General features: G+C 42.4%; 1 protein-coding gene across 1 annotated transcript in view; it reads right to left on the bottom strand.

Annotated features, from left to right (window-relative positions):
* csmd3b (CUB and Sushi multiple domains 3b) overlaps window positions 1-23,076 on the bottom strand; it is a 2,092,226-nt gene that overhangs the window by 28,432 nt on the left and 2,040,718 nt on the right. The window contains exon 63 of the mRNA XM_041189252.1: window positions 2,497-2,608. Coding sequence (XP_041045186.1) covers window positions 2,497-2,608 — 112 coding nt within the window. The remainder of the gene's footprint in view (window positions 1-2,496; window positions 2,609-23,076) is intronic.

Here is a 23,076-nt window from a genome sequence, read left to right as displayed (position 1 = left end):
AACATTGTGATAACGACCAGATAATTTGATTGAGAGATAAATATTTGCTAGGAGAGAGGGGACACCTCTCCTGTCCTCTTTAAAATAATGCAATGGGATATTTTACATCCACACAAGAGAGCAGACGGTACCTCAGTATAACATCTCATTAAAAAGCAGCATTTCTGACAGTACAGCATATGCTCAATAATGCACTGGGGGTGTCAGCCTTGATTTTTGTACCCAAATATTGGAAAGAGACTTCAACCCATTACATGCAACTCAGAGGGATGATTCCTATTAATTGAACCACAGCAATACCTCAGTGCCATTAAATTTGATTGTTGCTCAATGCTCATTCATGCATTCCAAGTGCTTCAAATGAAATTGAGTAATCCACTTTACCAATTAAGGGGCATGCCAGTAAGGAACAGGGCATCATTCAATTTCATTACTAAGCCTTATAACTGAGATTGCAGTACTTAATCAGCTGACTACCTCATATTTGTCAGGTTGGAGACAATTTATCAAACACTTTGGGGGCAATTTTAATCACAATAATGAGTCAGTTGAGATGGGAACTTGTTTTAAATCTCAAAATCTGTAACCAGCCTGTCTTCAACCCACTCACTTGTAGGTCTAAATGGGATGTCATGGGAATTGGCAGTGTGCAAACCATTTCCAGAAGGAAAGTTGTCAATTAAACATTATAATAGGGTTGTATGCTTCAGATTTAACTTGACTTTCAAGTTTAATTCTGGTTTGCTGGATATCCTCCTGATCCTTGGTAAACTTTGCAGCTGAAGGGAGGCAAGGTCTATTTTGTGGAAATTTTAAGTGTCTTTATCACACTACTTGAAGGCCATGAGTTGTAGGAATACTTCCTCCTGGCCTACCAAACTTAGTTTCTGTTCTGTGGAAGGGTCATGAGGACTCGAAATGTCAACTCTTTTCTTCTCCACCGATGCTGCCAGACCTGCTAAGTTTTTCCAGGTAATTCTGTTTTTGTTTTAGTTTCTGCTCTGCCTGCCATTGGACCCCAGCTCCCTGTCATCATACACTACTCCCCTCCATCCAACGACACTCACTATCGGACCCATTCCACATTCCCCCACCTTTCCACTGGAATCAGAGATCAGAATGCACCCAGGATCAGGGATCCAACACCACTCCCCTTCCTCCCACAGGGATTGTGGTCCAACTTTGCAAGATTCAGACACCTCCCTTCCACACTAACACCAACCCAGCTGCAAGTTCCCAACCTGCGACATAGCATTCTCCAGAGTGTTCCCACTCAAAAGGGAGCCAAATCTGTCCATCAGGTTGGCTTCCGGGCAGGGAACCTGCTAGAAAATAAAGGGGCACACTGTGCAATTAAAATTGGACTTGCTATTTTTCAGGGTGGGAAGAGGTAGAAGGAGACTCATGTGGAGAATAAACATCAGCAAAGACCAGTTGGGTCGAATGGCTTCTTTCTATGCTGTAATCCTATGTAAAAAGTATACAAAGTGATTTTTTTTTTCAACCATGGAGAGGGCAGAATGTGAGAGGTTTTTTATTTTGTTTACTGATAAATTTAAGATTTAAATTTAAGATAATGCTAAATGAGGAGAGTCAGGTTGGCCTTTCAAGTCCACTCCTTTTGCAGAGTGTACCCAACCTATCCTATTAAGGATTCTGCAACACCCATTTCATTCCCGGAGTTCTGCATTGTCTCCAATCCTCCAAGATAATGTGGCAAAATCCCAAAATATTCAAACCATGCCCCCACCATTGTCTTCCCTCAGGCACATAAGCCCTTTATCTTCCCCAGCCCCATCAGTATAAAGACCGTAAAGTCATATGGAGCACCTGATCATCAGATATCCGGCACTGGAGAAGGGTTTTGTAAAAATCCCTGTTCATTTCACTCAGCATAATGGTAGCAAGTTCTAACTTACACTATTGAATTGTTCTTATACTGGGATAATTACAATATTTCAAGTGGAAGTAATTCTGATTTCAAGCGAAGCAAAGGGTTATTTATTTAATTCAAGACTAAAGAAAACAAATCTTTCCTTCACTGTGGGATTAAAGAATCCTCAGTTTATTACAAATTCCCACTTCAGTTTCCATAATACTCAACTTCAGAAAGCTACCACAGGTATATTTTGAATTTTGTTATATGAGAAGAAACCAAAGCTGAATGTAAAAATGAAACAAAGTCTTTAGGTGCTCAAGGCTGAATACCACTAAAATGAAAAAAAAAAATCACCATCAGTGACATATTCAGAATGGATTTTCAAATTTTGAATATGTCAAGCTAAGGATTAGATAAACTGTTTTATCATTTTCCTTATTCCACTGAATTGAACTTGTAGTGATCATCTGGAAATGATATAATATGCAGTTTCTATATTCTAAACTGAACAAAATCACTTTGTAACAGGCATTGATAAACGTGACTAGAAGTTGCTATGCATGTCAAACTTTGTTACAAAATATTTTCTTTTTACACTTATGGATTAGTTTACATACGTATGCATTCTGGTTGAATTCCACTCCAGGTGAGGTCAGGAAGGCAAATCCGAGTGGTGGATCCTTGCAGTAAATGCCCCTTCTTGCAATGAAACTGCACTACGCTTCCCACCTACAAAAATGAAGCAGGAACGGCAGAATGAGTGAAACCAGTTATTACCAGCTTTATTTCATCATTTGCCTTTTAGTTGAATACTATGCATCACTTAACAGTCTAGCAATCTGTTTTCTACCTTTTGGTTTTGGACAATGTGCAAGACTCTGGTTTGGCTGTAAGAACTAAAGTAATAAGGTTTTTTAACATTCCTGGCTGAAATAAAATAGCTGCTGCAATCAGGGAAAATAAACTTGTTTCAAATTAAGATGTTGGATACCAAGGCCAGAAATTTCCCCCCATCAAGGGGGGTTGTGTGGGGGCGGGAGCGAACCCGATCAGCGCCACAGATTGGGTCCGCGCCACCATTTTGCGTGGGCGAGCCAATTAAGACCCGCCCAGAGTGATGCTTGCCTGGAAGCACTGAGCGCTCCAAGTGCGGGCGGGGTGGAGGGGGATTCCTTGAGTGGTTCCCTGTGCTCTTTTGCACATGTGCACGAAAGAGCACAGGACTCCGAGCCTTTGTTTCAGTGTTAAACTTTTAAATAGAGAATTTTTAAAATTTTGAAACATGTCCCCTCATGTGACTGTGTCAAATGAGCTTGGACATGTTAATGAAATTTTGGAAAAAAAATTACGGATTTTTTTAAACAATTCATGAAACCTCATCCCGCCTGTGGATGAGGTTCCACAAAATATGCAAAGGCTGCCTGGGCTGTTCGCCTGCCAGCCAACCTTAAGGTTGGATGGGCAGCTCATTTAATTGTTTCAATTAATTTTTAACAGGCCTTAATAGGCCTTTAACAGTTTGGCGGGCGCGCAGGCAACTCGGCTCTGTGCCGGCCAAACTGAAAATCTAAATGACATGCGATGACATCAGGATACCCGCTCCCCGCCGGGAAATGCTGCCCCTGTTTGAGAACTGGAATGTGTCATCAAGTGGTTGTGTTGTCAAGAAACATTGCCATTGCTGCGTGCCCGCTGAACTATCAAAGGGCTATTAAGGCCATTTAAATATCAATTAAACTAATAAACTGAGCTGCCCGTCCAACCTTAAGGTTGGCGAGCAGACAAAAAGCCCAGGCGGTTGTCACATTTTTCATGGAACCTCATCCACGGGTGAGATGCGGTTTCATGAAGGGTTTGTAAATTAAATTAATTTTTTTAGTAATGTTCAGTGACATGTCCCAGCTCATGTGACACTGTCACATGAGGGGACATGTCTTAAATGTTTTTCTTTTTTTTATTAAAATTTTGGGAACTTAAGCCAATCTACCTGAGGCAGCTCTGTGCCTCAGGGAGAATACTGTGCTCTTTTGCACACATGCGTGAAAAAGCGCACTCCCGACTCAGGAAATCCCCCCGCCTGCACAGGGAGTGCTCACCGATCAGATCCATGCCCACTGCCGCATAACCGCCCTCCCCCCCCACCATGGGGGGAAAATTCTCCCTAATAAGATTCAGGGTGGTAAAGCCAAACAATTAAAACAGAAAATAAAATGTTCATCATAATTTAAGAGGACTCTCTTGACAGTAAGCATTAGACCTACTATTGTGTGCTTCTGACTGCCATTAGAAGACATATAGAAAAGAATAATTCTGAAATCAATAACTCCTTACCCCTGAAATATTATGTTAAGTACTTGAGCAAAATTACGAAAATATCTTTTGAGTTCCAATTTTATCAATGGCAGGTGCTGAGAAAGACAACCTCAGGTTGGAATATTGGAAGATAAACCTTACTCTTAGTATTCACCCGACAAATATTTTCTGCTTTTTTCAGCAGGATAACCAAACCAAAATGAGACAGTCATCTTCTTTGTGGCAGGATGTTCTATCGCTAGGCTTCACTCTCTGTTTCCTGCTTGTGGAGGTGAGGGGATGGGGAGAGGGAGGGAAGGAATGTTTCCAAGCCACCAATTCATAAACTGCAAATAAATGGTGGCTACAACTGAAAACCCAAATGCCTGCCAATAGAATCACAGGAGATAATTCGGACCATCATGCCGGTGCTGTCTCTTTGAAAGAACTATCCAATTAGTCCCACTCCCCTGCTCTTTCCCTATAGCATTGCAAATATTTCATGAGGACTCGAAACGTCAACTCCTTTCTTCTCCGCCGATGCTGCCAGACCTGCTGAGTTTTTCCAGGTAATTCTGTTTTTGTTTTCCTTTTCAAGTGTTTATCCAATTCCTTTTTGAAAGTCACTAGTGAATTTGCCTCCATCACCCTTTCAGGCAGTGGTTTCCAGATTATAACAACTCACTGCATAATAAAAAAATCATCTCACCTTTGGTTCTTTTGTCAATTAACTTGAATCAGTATCCTCTGGTTACTGATCCACCTGCCAGTGGAAGCAGTTTCTCCCAATGTACTCTATCAAATCCCCTCACAGTTATGAATATGGGATAGCATTTGTCACGCAAATGCTTGAGCAAAAGACCCCTGACAGGATTGATCCTGATTTTATTATTTAAACTGTCTTATGACAAGAGATTGGGCAAAATGGGCCTATATTCTCTACAGTTTCGAAGGATGAGAGGTGATCTCATTGAAACCTACAAAATACTTAAAGGAATAGATAGGGTAGGTGCAGGTAAGATGTTTCCCCTGGTTGGGGATCTTGGACCAGGGGACACGATTTAAAAATAAGGGGGAAGCCACTTAGGACCGAGATGAGGAGAAATTTCTTCACTCAGAGGGTAGTGAATCTTTGGAATTCTCTGTCCTAATGGGCTGTAGAAGCTCAGTCGTTGAGTATGTTTTAGGTAGAGATTGATAGATTTCAGATTAGCCATAACATAAAGGGTTATGGCGATAGTGTGGGTAAAACGCATTCAAATGTTCGATTAGCGCTGAGTGGCCTTCTCCTGTTCCTATGTTCCTACTTTCAGTTTGGATTTTGATATCACCATATTTGACAAAAAAAACCAAATAAATAGTGAAGAAACAAATAATTTTAACACTTCATACATAAAATAAGAACTTGGTAATTGAACTTCGGAAAAGTTGATTTGAAATTGCTGATGCAACTCATTAATGATTGAAGATATCATATGTGCATTTTCCTGTTCTTTCTCAACCCAAGCCTGTCACATCAGTGCAGTAACCCAGATAATCCTTTATTCCATTGAGGACAAAGAAGTCAGATGAGCAAGAGTTGCACTTCGATCATGATGGACCCAATGAATACTAAAAAAGGATGACAGCAGAGTCCTTTTGACTTCCCTCTTTAGAATTTGCAGAAGAAAGGGAATGCTACAGACTTTACTAAAAAAAATAAACAGAACAGCCAGTTTGCTCAAGTGTTTAAATCTGTGGATTTCCTAAAATGTTCTCTGTTTATGGTCTAACTTTTTCTATGTCTGAAATATAAGGCTTATAACAATCATGGCATATTAGTGCTTCCAGCAAAGTATACTTTGTGACATTTGTATAATTTTTAATTGGAATTTTCACCAATTTAAATGGCAACTTGGATCAATTTACAATTGGTCGCAAATATTTCTCTTCAAAATAGAAATAGCCAAGGTCCTGTACCTGGTTCTACTCCTGCTGGTAAATGCATCTATGTATACATTAACTGAGGGTACGGGTTGAATGGCCTGCCAACATTTACCTTCAAAACTCACAAAAATGGGTGGGGTTCCAGAGGCCAACTGGCGTCTATAGATCCACTTCCCATCATCATCAGTGATTGTATGATAGAAGGCAAAAACAGTCAGAAAACTATTTGCATACTTAGGCTCAGATTTTTGTGGAGTCACAAAAATTCTGGAGCCATTTCATGATTCCCAGCCTCATTTCTGGTGCCCCTCAATTTTTGCTGGTGCAGGGTAAGGGTTCAGGTAGCAAGTCAATACCGTGCACTCCTGAACAAAAATAAAAATACCTGGAAAAACTCAGCAGGTCTGGCAGCATCTGTGGAGAGGAACACAGTTAACGTTTCGAGTCCATATGACTCTTCAACAGAACTAAGTAAAAATGGAAAAAAGGTGAAATATATGCTTGTTTAAGGGGGCTGGGGGTAGACCTGGATAGAGGGCCAGTGATAGGTGGAGATAGCCAAAAGATGTCATAGAAAAAAGGACAAAAAGGTGTTGAAAATGGCGATATTATCTAAGGAATGTGCTAATTAAGGGTAGAAAGGACAAGCAAGGTACAGATAGCCTTAGTGGGGTTGGGGTGGGGTGGGGTGAAGGGAAGGGATCGAAAGAGGCTAAAAGGTAGAGATAAAACAATGGATGGAAAGACATTTAAAAATACTGGAAATAGGTGGGAAAAGAAAAATCTATATAAATTATTGGAAAAAAAGGGGCGGAATCGGAAAGGGGGTGGGGATGGAGGAGAAAGTTCATGATCTAAAATTGTTGAACTCGATATTCAGTCCGGAAGGCTGTAAAGTGCCTAGTCGGAAGATGAGGTGCTGTTCCTCCAGTTTGCGTTGAGCTTCACTGGAACAATGCAGCAGGCCAAGGACAGACATGTGGGCATGAGAGCAGGGTGGAATGTTGAAATGGCAAGCGACAGGGAGGTTTGGCTAATGCTTGCAGACAGACCGCAGGTGTTCTGCAAAGCAGTTACGCAGTCTGCGTTTGGTTTCTCCAATGCAGAGGAAACCGCACTGGAAGCAATGAATGCAGTGGGCTAAATTGAGGGAAGTGCAAGTGAAATGCTGCTTCATTTGAAAGGAGTGTTTGGACCCTTGGTCGGTGAGGAGAGGGGAAGTAAAGGGACAGGTGTTGCACCTTCTGCGGTTGCATGGGAAGGTGCTGTGGGAGGGGGTTGAGGTGTAGGGGGAGATGGAGGAGTGGACCAGGGTATCCCAGAGGGAACAATCCTTGCGGAATGCCGCCAGGGGGGCTGAAGGGGAGATGTTTTTGGTGGTGGCATCATGATGGAGTTGGTGGAAATGGCGCAGGATGATCCTTTGAATGAGGAGGCTGGTGGGGTGATAAGTGAGGACAAGGGAGACCCTATCATGGTTCTGGGAGGGAAAGGAAAGCGTGAGGGCAGATGCGCGGGAGATGGGCCGGACATGGTTGAGGGCCCTGTCAACCACCATGGGTGGAAAACCTCAGTTAAGGAAGAAGGAAGACATGTCAGAGGAACTGTTTTTGAAAGTGGCATCATCAGAACAGATGCGATGGAGGCGTAGGAACTGAGAGAATGTGATGGAGTCCTTATAGGAAGTGGGGTGTGAGGAGCTGTAGTCGAGGTAGCTGTGGGAGTTGGTAGGCTTGTAATGAATATTGATGGACAGTCCATCACCAGAAATTGAGACAGAGAGGTCAAGGAAGGGAAGGGAAGTGTCAGAGATGGACCATGTGAAAATGACGGAGGGGTGGAAATTGGAGGCAAAATTAATACATTTTTCCAGGTCCAGACGAGAGCATGAAGCAGCACCAAAGTAAGCATCCATGTACTGGAGAAAGAGTTGTGGGAGGGGGCCCGACAGGACTGGAACAAGGAATGTTCCACATACCCCATAAAGAGACAGGCATAGCTGGGGCCCATGCGGGTACCCATAGCCACACCTTTTATTTGGAGGAAGTGAGAGGAGTTTAAGGAGAAATTGTTCAGCGTGAGAACAAGTTCAGCCAGACGGTGGAGAGTAGTGGTGGATGGGGATTATTCAGGCCTCTGTTCGAGGAAGAAGCGGAGAGCCATCAGACCATCCTGGTGGGGGATGGAGGTGTAGAGGGATTGGATGTCCATGGTGAAGAGGAGGCGGTTGGGACCAGGGAACTGGAAATTGTTGATATGACGTAGGGTGTCAGAGGAATCACGGATGTAGGTGGGAAGGGACTGGACAAGGGGAGAGAGAATGGAGTCAAGATAGCAAGAAATGAGTTCTGTGGGGCAGAACAGGCTGACACAATTGGTCTGCCGGGACAGTCCTGCACTTCTAACCTGGCTGGCTCCATTGCAGGGGTAGACATCTTCTAGGCCCCTGCAATTTTTGCGGAATCGTTAGTTTCTGGATGACCTGCGGCTCCTGGTCCCTCAGAGGAGTTGTGAACCATAGTTTGGATTCAGGAATCTTTTGAAAAGTAAATTCAAAAGGTCTTACCCATGCCCCTTTCATGCCCCTTGATGCCAACTCATGCCACCTACCCACCACCATGGCCCCTCATACGCTCCATGCCCATTCACTCATTACACTATATATTGAATCAATGAACCAGATAATGACAATGGCATGTGTGGAACTGCTCAGAGAAAAATAAAATAAAAACACCCATTGATAAATCTTATGAAAAGAAACTGCTGTTCCTTCAGCCCTATGGACAATAATAGTATCAAAAACAGAGGCGCACGGTCCATGAGAAGACTTCGGCCTGACTGAGAGAGAGGCCGTGTGAGTTTAGTTAGGAATTTGGTTCAAAGTGGGAATTTGGTGCATAGGGGGAAAGAGGTGCTACAGGTAAGGTTTACTGCAAGAAGTAAAGTGTGCAGAGTGTGGAGTTCAGAGAGGGTGGGAGGAGGTTTTTATTTCTTCTGTTCTTTTTCAGCCTCCAGTATCTGATTTCCACTTTGGTGCAGCAGAAGGAGCAGGTAAACCAGTAATTGGTATTATTAGTTTAATCAGTATTGAAAGTACTGTATTGTTTTATCAGTATTGTAAAGTTCACTAGCAGTGCCAAAACCCATTGGGGAGTATAGGCTTTAATAATTAATTAACACACATTGGAGATGTCAGGGCAGGTGATGTGCTCCGATTGCATGATGTGGGAGCTTCTGGATACCAGTGTGATTCAGGGCAAGTACAACTGCAGCAAATGTTTGTGGCTGCAGGAACTTTGGCTCCGAGTTATTGAGCTGAAGGCCAAGCTGCAGACACTACGGCATATCAGGGAGGGGGAAATTTACCTGGACGCTTTGTTCCAAGAGGCGGTCACTGGTCTTAGGATAGACCCTTCTGATTTGGTCAGTGGTCAGGGACAGGAAGGTGTGACTGCAAGTGAGGCAGGTTAGGGCACCCAGAGAGAAGGAGTGCAGGAGCCTCAGCTCTTGCAATTGTCCAACTGGTTTGAAGTTTTTTCAGCTTGTTTGGATGAGAGTGGGGGCTGCAGGGTGGATGAGCTAACTGGCCATGGCACCGTGGTACAGGGAAGCCATTCAAGCAGGAGCAGCTATGAGGAATGTCATGATACAGTATAGTCAGAGAGATTGACACTGTTCTATGCAGCAAAGAGGTGAGTCCAGAAGGCTGTGTTGCCTGCCTGGTGTCAGGGGGTTCAGGACATCTGCTCGGGGCTGGGGAGGAACTGGCAGTGGGACGGGAAGGACCCAGTCATCATGGCCCATGTAGGCACCAATGACATAGGCAAGACAAAGAAGGAGGTTCTGCAAATCAGTATGAGGAGCTTGGCACCAAATTAAGAAGCAGAACCTCAAAGGCCATAATTCCAGGTTTATTACCTGAGCCACATGCAAATTGGCATAGGACAAATCAGATTAGAAAGATAAATGCATGGCTAAAATCATGGTGTGGGAGAAGTGGATTCAAGTCCATGGGGCACTGGCACCAATACTGGGGAAATACAGACTAGAGGTTATAAAAAGGATAAAAAGATCAAACTAAAGGCTCTGTGTCTGAATGCACGTAGCATTCGAAACAGATGAACTGAGAGTGCGCATAGAAATAAATAAATATGATTTGATAGCCATTGCAGAGACATGGCTGCAGGAGGACATGGTTTGGGACCTGAGTCCCAATTAAAGGGTATAGCACATTTAGAAAGGAAATGAAGTGAGGAAAAGGTGGAGGGTGGAAGAGTGGCTCTGTTAGTTAATGATGGTATTAGCACTATAGAGAGGGACGATATAAGTTCAGGTAACCAGGACATAGAAACAATTTGGTGGAGATGAGAAATGGTAAAGGCAAGAACTCACTCGTGGGAGTCATGTACAGGCCTCCTAATAGTAACTGCATGGTAGGCTAGAGCATAAAAGAACAAATAATGGGAGTTTGTCAGAAAGGCACGGCGATAATTATGGGAGATTTTAAACCACATGTAGACTGGAAAAGACAGGTGGGCAAAGGTAGCTTGGATGAGGAGTTCATAGAATGTTTCTGGGGTAGTTTCTTAGAACAGCATATTCTGGATTCAACAAGAGAGCAGGCTATTTTAGATGTGTTAGTGTGCAATGAGATAGGATTAATTAATGACCTCATAGCGGAGGTGCCCCTAAGTAGCAGTGATCATAATATGATTGAATTTACATTCAGTTTGAGGGAGAGAGGAGTGGGTCTGAGACTATGGCCGGAAACTTACAGCATGATTGGCAGGCCCGGAAGTGGAAGCAAAAAGTGCTTACAAGTGCGATCAGCCCCTGAGTGCAATTTCATGCTGGCTGGCCAATTAATGGCGAGGGTTGCAGGAAGAGGGTGGGCGCCAACAGAAGTGAGGGTGCAGGTGGGTACTTCCAGCTGCTGTGGAGCTGCCTCAAGGAGCTGCAGACCTGGAGAAATTAAATAGCAGGAAAGAAATGCGCCAAAATGTGTCTGTGCAATACATTCAAGCACCAGACAGCAGAACTCAAAAACATCAGTCACCAGATACCTTTTTTTATATTTCATCCTGGACATTTCATCCCGTCCTAGATCGAGATGTCAGTGAAAATGTAAAGGCTGCCTGGCTGACTGGCCCATCCACCAACCATAAAAGTGGACAGGCCACGTAAAATGGATTGCAATTGCTTCTTTAATGGGCTTAATTGCTTGCTCCAACAACTCAAGGACACCAACACCCATCTAGGACCCTCCACCCCTGCCTGTCCCTCCGTCCCCACCCCATTTTCCAATTCCAGCCCCAGCCGTGTATTCACTATACCCCTTGAACTTCCCCTCTCCGACACTGAATGTTCAGTGTTCAGCAAAGGACTTAGTTTCATACCCTTACGCCCTCATCTCAATGAATTTCGGGCTCGGCACGATGCTGAACTCTTCTTCCACCGTCTTTGTCTCCGTGCTCACTTCTTTCACAGTCCTCTCCCCGTTCAACGGATCCTTTTACCCACCTCTAATATTCTCCTTCCACCTGGACCCCTCCCTCTGGATTCTTACCTTCTCTTGATCTTTTCATTGAAAACTGTCAGCGTGACATTAGTCGTCTCAATTTCTCTACTCCTCTCACCCATTTTAATCTGTCTCTCTCTGAATTTACTGCACTCCGTTCTCTCAGGTCCAACCCCAACATTGTCATCAAACCCGCTGACAAGGGTGGTGCCAAGCCTGGCGCACTGACCTCTACCTAGCGGAGGCTGAGCGTCAGCTCGCTGACACTTCCTCCTACCTCTCCCTGGACCATGACCCCATGACCCCACCACTGAACATCAAGCCATTGTTTCCAGCACTGTCACTGACCTCATCTCCTCTGGAGGTCTTCCTCACACAGCTTCCAAACTGATAGTCGCCCAACCTCGGATGGCCCGCTTCTACCTCCTACCCAAAATCCACAAACAGGACGGTCCCAGCAGACCGATCGTGTCAGCCTGATCCTGCCCCACGGAGCTCATTTCTCGTTAACTTGACTCCCTTCTCTCTCCCCTTGTCCAGTCCCTTCCCACCTACATCCGTGATTCCTCTGACACCTTACGTCACACCAACAATTTCCAGTTCCCTGGTCCCAACCGCCTCCTCTTCACCATGGACGTCCAATCCCTCTACACCTCCATCCCCCACCAGGATGGTCTGAGGGCCCTTAGCTTCTTCCTCAAACAGAGGCCCGCACAATCCTCATCCACCACTACTCTCCTCCGTCTGGCTGAACTTGTTCTCACACTGAACAATTTCTCCTTTAACTCCTCTCAATTCCTCCAAATAAAAGGTGTGGCTATGGGTACCCACATGGGCCCCAGCTATGCCTGTCTCTTTATGGGGTATGTGGAACATTCCTTGTTCCAGTCCTACTTCGGCCCGCTCCCACAACACTTTCTCCGGTACATCGATGATTACTTTGGTGCCGCTTCATGCTCTCGTTGGGACCTGGAAAAATTTATTAATTTTGCTTCCAATCTCCACCCCTCCATCATTTTCACATGGTCCATCTCTGACACTTCCTTCCCTTCCTTGACCTCTCTGTCTCAATTTCTGGTGACACCACCTTCAACACCTCTTTGTTCTTTTGTCTGTGACATCTTTTGATTATCTGCTCCTATCACTGCTTGCTTGTCCCTACAACCACACCCCCCCTGCCACTTCTCTCCCCACCCCCCCATCCCCCCCCACCTTAAACCAGCTTATATTTCACCCCTCTCCTAATATTACTCAGTTCTATTGAAGGGTCATGAGGACTCGAAACGTCAACTTTTTTCTTCTCTGCCGATGCTGCCAGACCTGCTGAGTTTTTCCACATAATTCTGTTTTTGTTTTTAACTGCCAGCTTAATTGTCGGCAGGCGCGCTTTCAACTGCCATGCACACCCGCTGAGCGAAATATTGCGCAACTGTGTGATGATGTCGGGATGAGCACCTGACATCTTCTCTGGCAATTTCACGCACTGTTGGGTTGGGCGCACACCTGCACAACCAACGTAAAATTCTGGCCAATGTTTTTAAACTTAAATAAGGGTAATTATGACGGCAAGAAAGCAGAGAATGGCTAAAGTGAATCGGCAAATTAGATTAAAGGATAGGTCAATACAGATGCAGTGGCAAACATTTAAGGGGATATTTCAGAATACACGGATATATTCCAACGAGTAAGAAAAAGTCCAAGGGATGGACACACCATCCGTGGTTAACTAGAAAGGTTAAAGAAAAAGTATATAAGTGTGCAAAGATAGGTAGAAGGTCAAAAGATTGGACAGAATATAATGAACCACAAAGGATGACTAAAGATTAATAAGGAAGGAAAAAATAGAGTAAGTGAGAAAGATAACCAGAAATATAAAAACCAGATAGTAAGAGTTTCTATAAATAATTTAAAAAGAAATGAGTTAACAAAGTGAGTTAACAAAGTCCTATAGAAAGTGAGTTTGGAGAATGGATAGTAGAAAACAAGGAAATAGCAGATGAATTGAACAGGTATTTTGCATCAGTCTTCGCTATAGAGGATACAAGTAACATCCCAGAGGCAGCTGTAAATCAGGAAATGTAAGGTAGAGAAACTCAGGAAAATTACAATCACTAGAGAAGTGACACTGAGGAAATTGTTGAAGCTGAGGGCTGACAAGTGCCCAGGTCTTGATGGACTTAATCATTGGGTCTTAAAAGAAGTGGCTAGTGAGATATCCTCATTAGATTGGTAGATAGCAAATGTAACTCCATCATTCAAAAAAGGAAGGAGACAGAAAGCAGGAAACTACAGGCCAGTTAGCTTAACATCTATCATAGGGAAAATGTTAGAAGCTATTATTAAAGAAGCTATAGCAGGGCACTTGGATAAGTTCAAGGTACTCCTTCAAAGAGCTCCAATAAGTTGGCTAAACATGATTTCCCTTTCACAAAACCATGTTGACTCTGCCTGATTCAAGGCAGAGTCAACATGGTTTTGTGAAAGGGAAATCATGTTTAACCAACTTATTGGAGCTCTTTGAAGGAGTATCATTTGCTGATAAAGGGGAACCGGTGAATATACTGCACTTAGATTTCCAGAAGGAATTTGATAAAGTGCCACAACAAAGGTTATTGCAGAAAATAAAAGCTCATGGTATAGGGGGTAACATATTGACATGGATAGAAGATTGGCTGGCTAACAGGAAACAGAGAGTTGGCATAAATTGGTCTTTTTCAGGTTAGCAAGATGTAACAAGTGGTGTGCTATAGGAGTCAGTGCTGGGACCTCAACTGTTTACAATTTATATAAATGACTTGGATGATGGGATAGACAGGATGGTTGCCAGATATGCTGATGACACAAAGATAGATAGTAAATTAATTTGTGGAGAGGACTTAAGGAGGTTCCAAAAAGGCAGAGGTAAGTTAAGTGAATGGGCAAAGGTCTGGCAAATGGATATAATGTGAGGAAATGTGAATTTGTCCATTTTGGCAGGGAGAATATAAAAGAAGCATATTATCTGAATGGTGAGAGTTTGCAGAGCTCTGAGAAACAGAGGGATCTGGGTCTCTTAGTGCATGAATCACAAAAGGCTAGAAAGCAGGTACAGCAAGTAATTAGGAAAGCTAATAGAATGTTATCATTTATTGCGAGACAAATTGAATACAAAAGAAGGGAGGATATGCTTCAATTATATAGAGCACGAGTGAAACTACATCAGGAGTACTGTGTACAGTATTGGTCACCTTATTTAAGGAAGGATGTAAATGTGCTGGAAGCAGTTCAGAGAAGGTTTACCCAGACTAATTTCTGGAATGGACGGGTTGTCTTATGGGGGAAGGTTGGATCGGCTAGGCTTGTATCTGCTGGAGTTGAGAAGGGTAAGAAGCGATTTGATTGAAACATACAAGATCCTGAGGGGTCTTGACAAGCTGGATGTGGAGAGGATGTTTCCTCTAGAGAATCTAGAACTAGAAGTCACTGTTTAAAAATAAGGGGTCATCCATTTAAAATGGAGATGAGGCTAATTTTTTTCTATCAGAGGGTTGTGAGTCTTTGGAGCTCTCTTTCTGAAAAGACGGTGGAAGCAAAGTCTTTGAATATTGTTAAGGCAGAGGTGGATAGATTCTTGATAAATAAGGGGGTGATAGGTTATTGGGATAGGCGGGATGCAGATTTGAGGTTACTATCAGATCATCCATGATCTTATTAAATGGCAAAGCAGGCTTGAGGGGCCAAATGGCCTATTTCTGCTCTTTGTTCATATGTAGGCTTCAAACACTTCACGCCTCTTAACCCTGTACAAACATTGAGACACTGACAAAAGAGATCACAGATAACCACTTAAAGATGTCAATCAAGCAAAGTCAACAGTTCTCTCCAGCTGTCAAAACAGAACCCCCCTGCTGAGAAAATAATTTTCTGAGTCTGGGGTCTCAGCCAAGCAAGCAGAATGAAGATTGATGTAAGAACTCTTACAGTAGATTTGGATCTCTAAATACTAGGATAGAAAAATCCGTTAGATATAGGCTCTCTTCAACTATTGATTTTGGTCAACACTGGTTTTTCATATTCAGGGAACAAAATGATTGAAATGAAGTAATATTCATACTTGTAGTAGAGTGTGAATTCATCTAATCCTTGCTATCCCAGTTAATGCTTTAAATCTTCTCTACAAAATTAATCTTAAAACTTGGTGTATAGTGTGAGTTTCAAACTATTGCAATCCATGGATCTGCATTACATTAATCCTAGAGTGAAAATTGACCCAAATGACACCTTACAAATAATTCTTTTAGCACTTGAGTAGAATCTGTACCCACACTTCTAAATTTAGCACTATTATAAAATTGCAATGTATTATAATAATATATGACTACTTTAACATGGTGGCAGGCTGACCACTGATCAGTTGAGTTATCTCTTTGAGTTGCTAACACAGCCAAATCAAGACACTTAAAGCTTCTTAATTAATATAAGCTAATTATAAAGATTATTGTTTCTTTTAGCATTAACAATGAATATAAAGGGAACTGCTTTAAATTGTGCACCATTCCTGTTATACTTTGATTTTTTCTGCATCTGGCACAGATAAGGTACGTCCTTTTAACAGAATTAATCCTTATATTTTTCACCCAATTACAATCAAAGGGGTCCACCCAGGAAGAGCAGTTCAGGCTAACTTGGACATATGATTCTTTACACATTTTAGCAGCATTTCCAAATACATGGCAAATTACAATGCACAAACATTTTATAATAGTTTAACATTACGTGCTACAAGAATTTCAATTTTGTTTGATACAGCAAGTGTTGAAAGGCAACGCCAAATTTTCATTTTGTTTATCATAAACTACTGATTTAGGAATAGATTATTAACCAATACTTGACCTGTAGGTTCATAAAAATGTTTGTACTGAGTTCAAATATTCTGCTTGCTTTCAATTAACACATTGACAATAATAGGTCTACATAGTCATAATGAATTGCTGTAATGATGTTAGCCCTATAGTTTAAAACTAATAGAATGCATAGTAATGCCTAAACATTAACACATTAGGTGAGGGAATTTTAACTGGAGTAAATCTCAGGCAGATGAGGTAGGTGGATTCAGCATCAAACCTGTGAAAAATTGGAATATTTTGAACATTCTTTGGGGAAAGAAAGCTGTCTTTTACATATGAATGAAAGGGATTAGGTTTATTTTCTTGACTACAAATTAAACAAGTAATGATTACAACAGTAAATGACTGTGGACATTGAGAAAGTTCCAATTCTTAAGAACTAGAATGTTAACCAGAACTTGTTTCCTCAGCTTATCATCCGAAAACAATAACTTAAGATGGAGTATGATTCCAGAGCCACCAAATGGTCCTTTGTGTGTCATCCAAGGGGCTGTTCTTTATGTGTGTTAGCATGCCAATCAATTGAATGTCAATCATCCATGAGAGGTGGAGGTGGGCTGGTGGTGGTGGCAGTACCCTTGCTGTTCTCACAAGTAATAATCTCATTAGGTTTATATAAAAGTGATTAAGGGTAATAGCCCTGGCGGTCTCAAATGAGTATTTAACAATAAGGAGATGCAAACACAGTCATCTTCAGTCCTGTCTTCAGGAAAATGCACTTTCCAACAGGAGGCACTGGGCAGAATTTATTTAGTTCCAGTGAAGGGGGTTCCCCAATCCCCTCCACCTCCCCCTCCCCAACCCCATCTTCCCCACCCGCCTCGACCAGTTGTGGAACCAGTGTGAGCCCTCCATCGTTGCTGTCTGAGAGGCCTGACACAATTTGAATGCACTCAGGTGCTTAACTGGCCGGCGGTAGGCCTTCCCTGCAATCAAGACCCCAGAGGGTGTGAATCCTTCCCCCAAGAGCTGCTGGCCAATTAGAGACCGGCAGCTCTCCATTGCCTGCAGCACCGACAGGAATGATGCTTGTTGCTTGTAATCCTCCAAGGACTTCACCAGGGAGTGACGCTAGTTCCCATGCTGAGCCCTTCCATACCCCACTAAATTGGGGCCAGTTTTCCTGATGCCAGGAATTGGAAGCAGATACTCCTGCCTTATTCTACCCAAACCCCCCACGCCCCCACGACATCATGCTTGGTCTGTCGGGCTCCATTAAATCCTAACCGCTATGTAAACTATTGTCCTTGACACGAATTCTGTCACCCTAGCCACGGATTCCATCCCTCCCATTGGATGTTGTCTAAGGCTGCACCAGAATGTGCAGTCTTCATATTGTACTTGATGCTGAGATGAGCTTCTGATCCACATATCCGTGCCATCTCGAAAACCACATGTTTCTACTTCTGTAACATTACCCGACTCTGCTCCTGTCTCAGCTTATCTGCTGCTGAAACCCTCATCCATGATTTGGTTAGCTGAGAACTTGTCTATTCCAAAGCCCCCCTGACATTCCTCCCACATTCTACCCTCTGTAAATATGATCTGTCACCAAACTTCTGCTGCTCGTGTCCTCATCACACCAAGTTCCATTCACCCATCACCCCTGTGCTTGCTGGCCTACATTATCTCCTATTTAAACAATGCTTCAATTTTAATGTTTTCAACTGACTTTTGAATCCCTTCATGGCCTTGTCCATCCCTATTTCTGTAACATGAAATTGCATGCCTCCAATTCCGGCCTCTTGAGCATTCCCAATTTTAATTGTATTACCAATGGTGGCCATGTCTTCAGCTGCTGAGGGCCTCTGGAACTCCCTCACTAAACCTCTCTGCCTTGCAACAACAACAACATTAGCATTATAAAACTACCAAAGGCACAACACAACAGCATTATTAAACAAAATTTGACACCCAGTCCCATAATGAGACAGATGACCAAAAGCTTTGTCAAAAGTAAGTTTTAAGGATAGTCTTACATCAAATTATACAAAACATTGACGGAATCTAGCAGCTAGATCCCTGACTCATTGTGGGTGAAATTGGATTATGCCGTCCTGCCTGTTGGAACTGGTAGGTCCAGATATTGGGTCTTGAGCCTCATTTGAATTAAATCACCAGGCAGATCCTCAGGAAAGTGCATTAAAATTTCATGCCATTATGTCACCAGCAGCGGCCCTCAGATAGATCCTGATGGGGAAGTGGGGATGGAGATGAGGCAATATGGAGGGGCCAAGTAACGGTCTTTGGGACTGCTTTGGAGCCAGGAGGATACCCCTGCTCCTTTCAGCTACATGATCAAATAAAGCTTAATTTATTTTTTGTGGCCTCCAGTGATACAGTTAGTTAAGCTACTTGTGGACTTGGATATTTTGAATGTAATAAGGTCTGGCATTGGCAGTGTTCCATACAGCTCAATTTTGGGAAGCTGTCCTGAAACAGGCATTAGGCCCACATATGTAAAATGCTGAACAGATGCCAGCACTGGATACATTTATTTCAGTATTTACCAATGTGATAAGCAGTGAACTTCTGGTACAGAATGTGAAAATGTGCTGCCCAACATATTGGATGCTTAGGCACTCCTTTTATGTATGTAGAACTGATATGGATGTCAGTGAAGTTACAAGCCATTGTTTTCCCCTCCAGTAATCCAAGAAGGTGAGGCCAGCTGTAATATATTCATTGTTTTTACTGTTATTGTCTTAGAAGTGTCATCTCACTGAAACTCTTAACTTCTCTGGTGAAGTGAATATTATAATACACTGATAAGGGAGAATCAGTAGATGTTATGTATTTGGATTTTCAGAAAGCTTTTGATAAAGTCCAACATAAGAGGTCAATGTATAAAATGAAAGCACAAAGGATTGTCTTGGTGTGGATTGAGAATTGGTTACCAGACGAGGAAACAGAGAATAGGAATAAATGGGTATTTTTTGGAATGGAAGGCAGTGAATAGTGGGGTACCACAGGGATCAGTTCTGGGACCCCAGCTTTTCACAATATATATCAATGATTTGGATGAGGGAACCAAATGTAATATTTCCAAGTTTGCTGACGCCACAAAACTAGATGGGAATGTGAGTGTTGAGGAGGATGTTAAGAGGCTTCAAGGTGATTTAGACAAGTTGAGTGAGTGGGTGATGCAGATGGCAGATGCAGTATAACCTGGATAAGTGTGAAGTTATCCACTTTGGTAGGAAAAACAGAGTGGCAGAGAATTATTTAAATGGTTATAGATTAAGAAATGTTGATGTACAAAGGGACCTGGGTGTCCTTGTACACCAATCACTGAAAGCAAGCATGCAGGTACAGCAAGCATTTAAGAAGGTAAATTATGTTGGCCTTCATTGCAAGAGGACTTGAGTACAGGAGCAAGGATGTCTTAGAGCAGCTGTACAGGGCCTTGGTGAAACCACACCTGGAAGATTGTTTGAAGTTTTGGTCTTCTTACCTAAGAAAGGATATACTTGCCTTAGATGGAGTGTAGCAAAGGTTCACCAGACTGATTCCTGGGATGGCAGGCTTGTCAGATGAGGAGAGATTGGGCTGACTAGGCCTGTATTCACTGGAGTTTAGAAGGATGAAAGGCGATCTCATTGAAAAAATATAAAATTCTGACAGGGCTGGACAGACTGGATGCAGGGATGGTCTTTCCTCTGACTGGGGCTTCTAGAACAAGGGGGTCACAATCTCAGAATAGGGGTGGGCCATTTTGGATTGAGATGTGGAGAAACCTCTTCACTCAGAGGGTGGTGAACCTACATAAGTCTCTACCCATGGAAGGCTATGGAGGCCAAGTCACTGGCTATATTTAAGAAGGAAATAGGTAGATTTCTAGATTCTAAAGGCAAGAAGAGGTATGGGGAGAGAGTGGGAGTATGCTGTTGAGATAGAGGATCAGCCATGATCATATTGAATGGCAGAGCAGGCTCGAAGGGCCGAATGACCTACTCCTGCTTCTATTTTTCTATGTTATTGAATATTTGTGGTAAATAGCCCTGAAGATGTCAGAGAATGAAGCTGAAGTGTCTAGCTCAAGGCAGTTGGTAGAGCTACAACAAAAGGATCCATGAACAAAGCAGTTATATCAGACAGCTTAATCAGAAACAGAGGTAGTATGTATTCCAGAATGTTAATACCATAAGGGTAATGTGTTAATGAGGAAGTTTCAGCAGATGAAAAATCGATAGAAGTGCATCAGATTGTTGTACCATCTGGATTCAAAAATGAGATACTAAAAGTAGCTCATGAAATTCCAATAGGGGGACATTTGGGAATTAGGAAGACAGGCGGAAATACAAAAACATTTTTATTCGCCTGGTTTGCATAGAGATGTAGTCAAATTCTTCAGAACATGGCACACATGTCAGGTGACAGGCAAACCACAAGCAGTCATTAAGCCAGCACTTTAATTCCAATTCAAACATTTGAGGAACATTTTACTAGGATCATGACTGCGTAGGAACCGTCCCTAAGATTATAAGTGGAAATCAGTACTTGCTGACAATAATGGATGTGTCTACAAGTTTTCCAGAAGTGATATCTTTGCGAAATATTACAGCAAAGAGAATTGTGGAGGAGTTGACCAAATTTTTTAAAAGATATGGTTTACTAAACAAATGCAATCAGATCAGGTTTCAAACTTCATGCCACAGCTTTTTAAGGACATAATGAACAGTTTGGGAATAAACCAGTTGAAGTCAACAACTTACCATCCTGAATCACAAGAGTCAAAATTCAGATACTACTCTCCTGGATTATGTATCAAGCTTCAGAGAAAGGTTGAACATAGCATGTGAGTTAGCTAGGGAACATTTAAAGATATCAGAGCAAGTGATGAAAGTGAAGGTGGATAGGAGAGCCACAGTTTGTAGTTTTGTTGCTGGGGAAAAGGTATTAGTTTTGTTACCAGTACTGGGTGAATCGTTAGAGGCAAGGTTTAGTGGGCCTTACAGGATTGAAAAGAAACTGAGTGAAGTGAATTATTTAATAAATATTCCAGATAGAAGAAAGAAGCAGAGGGTGTGTCATGTAAATATGCTTAAAAGGTACTTTGACAGCTAAGAGGACCAAAAAGAGGAATTAGTGGTGGTAGATAAGGAGAAAGAGGTAGAAACGAAGGATTCTGAAATTGATTTTCCTCTAATCAAATTAGATAATGAGGGAGTACTTAAAAATTCAAATGTAATATTGAGTTACCTTCCGGACAAGTGTCAAAGTGATTTGGAGAAGCTATCGCAGTCACTCAAATCTATTTGTGGGAATAAGCTGAGGAGGGCAAATTTAGCTACACATGATATAAGGGTAGGAAATTCATTTTCAAAAAAGCAGCATCCTTACAGATTAAGTCCAGCAAAGTCATCACAAGTACAGAAAGAAATTGAATCCATGCTTCAAAATGCCATCATTGAGTCTAGTTGCAGTAACTGGAGTCCGCTATTGGGATGGTACCAAAACCGGATGGAACACAAAGACTGTGCAGTGACAAAAATTGATTCCTATCTTATACCATGGTTGGAAGGTTATATTGAGAAGTGGGACAATCAAAGTTTATCACAAAGATTGACTTGCTCAAAACATACTGGCAAGTACCTTTATAGAGAGAGCAAAGGAGATATCAGCTTTTGTGGTGCCAGATGGATTATATCAGTTTAAAGTCATGGCATTTGGTATGAAAAATGCACCAGCAACATTTCAAAGACTGACAAAGTAATTGCAGCACTGTGCAATTGTGCTGTTTATATCGATGACTTGATAGTTTTCAGTCAAACGTGGGAGGAGCATTTACAACATCTGGAAGAATTATTTAATCGGCTACAGGTACATAATTTGATGATGAACTTGGCTAAAAGTGAATTTGCAAAAGCGCAAGTTACATATTTAGACTATACCATTGGACATGGTAAGTTGGCTCTGAGAGATGTGAAAGTCAAAGCCATCATGGAATTCCCCATGCCTACAACAAACTGAGAAATTTTTTTTTATTCATTCATGGGATGTGGGCATTGCTGGCTAGACAGCATTTATTGCCCATCCCTAACTGCCCTTGTTTAGAGGACATTTAAGAGTTAACCACATTGCTGTGGTTCTGGGGTCACATGTAGGCCAGACCAGGTAAGAACAGCAAATTTCCTTCCCTAAAGGACATTAGTGAACCAGATGGATTTTTGCAACATTCGGCAATGGTTTTGTGGTTATCATCAAACCTTTAATTCCAGATTTTTGTTGAATTCAAATTTCACCATCTGTTGTTGTGGCATTTAAACCCAGAGCATTACCCTGGATCTCTGGAATACTAGTCCACTGACAACACTACTATGCCACCACCTGGGCATGAGTGGGTTTTACCAGAAATTTGCACCAAGTTTTAGCAGTGTGGTTGCTCCATTGACTGAACTATTGAAAAAGAACAAGAAGTTTCAATGGACACAGGAGTGTCAGATGGCATGCGATAGTTTAAAAACTGTATTGACTACACCACCTGTTTTGGCAGTGCCTAATTATAACAAGCAATTTAAGTTGGCCGTTGATGCAAGTGATGTAGGCCTTGGGGCTGCACTGTTGCAAGATGA

This window comes from Carcharodon carcharias, chromosome 6 (assembly GCF_017639515.1).
Source record: "Carcharodon carcharias isolate sCarCar2 chromosome 6, sCarCar2.pri, whole genome shotgun sequence".
NCBI lineage: Eukaryota > Metazoa > Chordata > Chondrichthyes > Lamniformes > Lamnidae > Carcharodon > Carcharodon carcharias.
The sequence above is the reverse complement of the archived record's forward strand: the minus strand, read 5'-3'. Positions and strand labels throughout refer to the sequence as shown.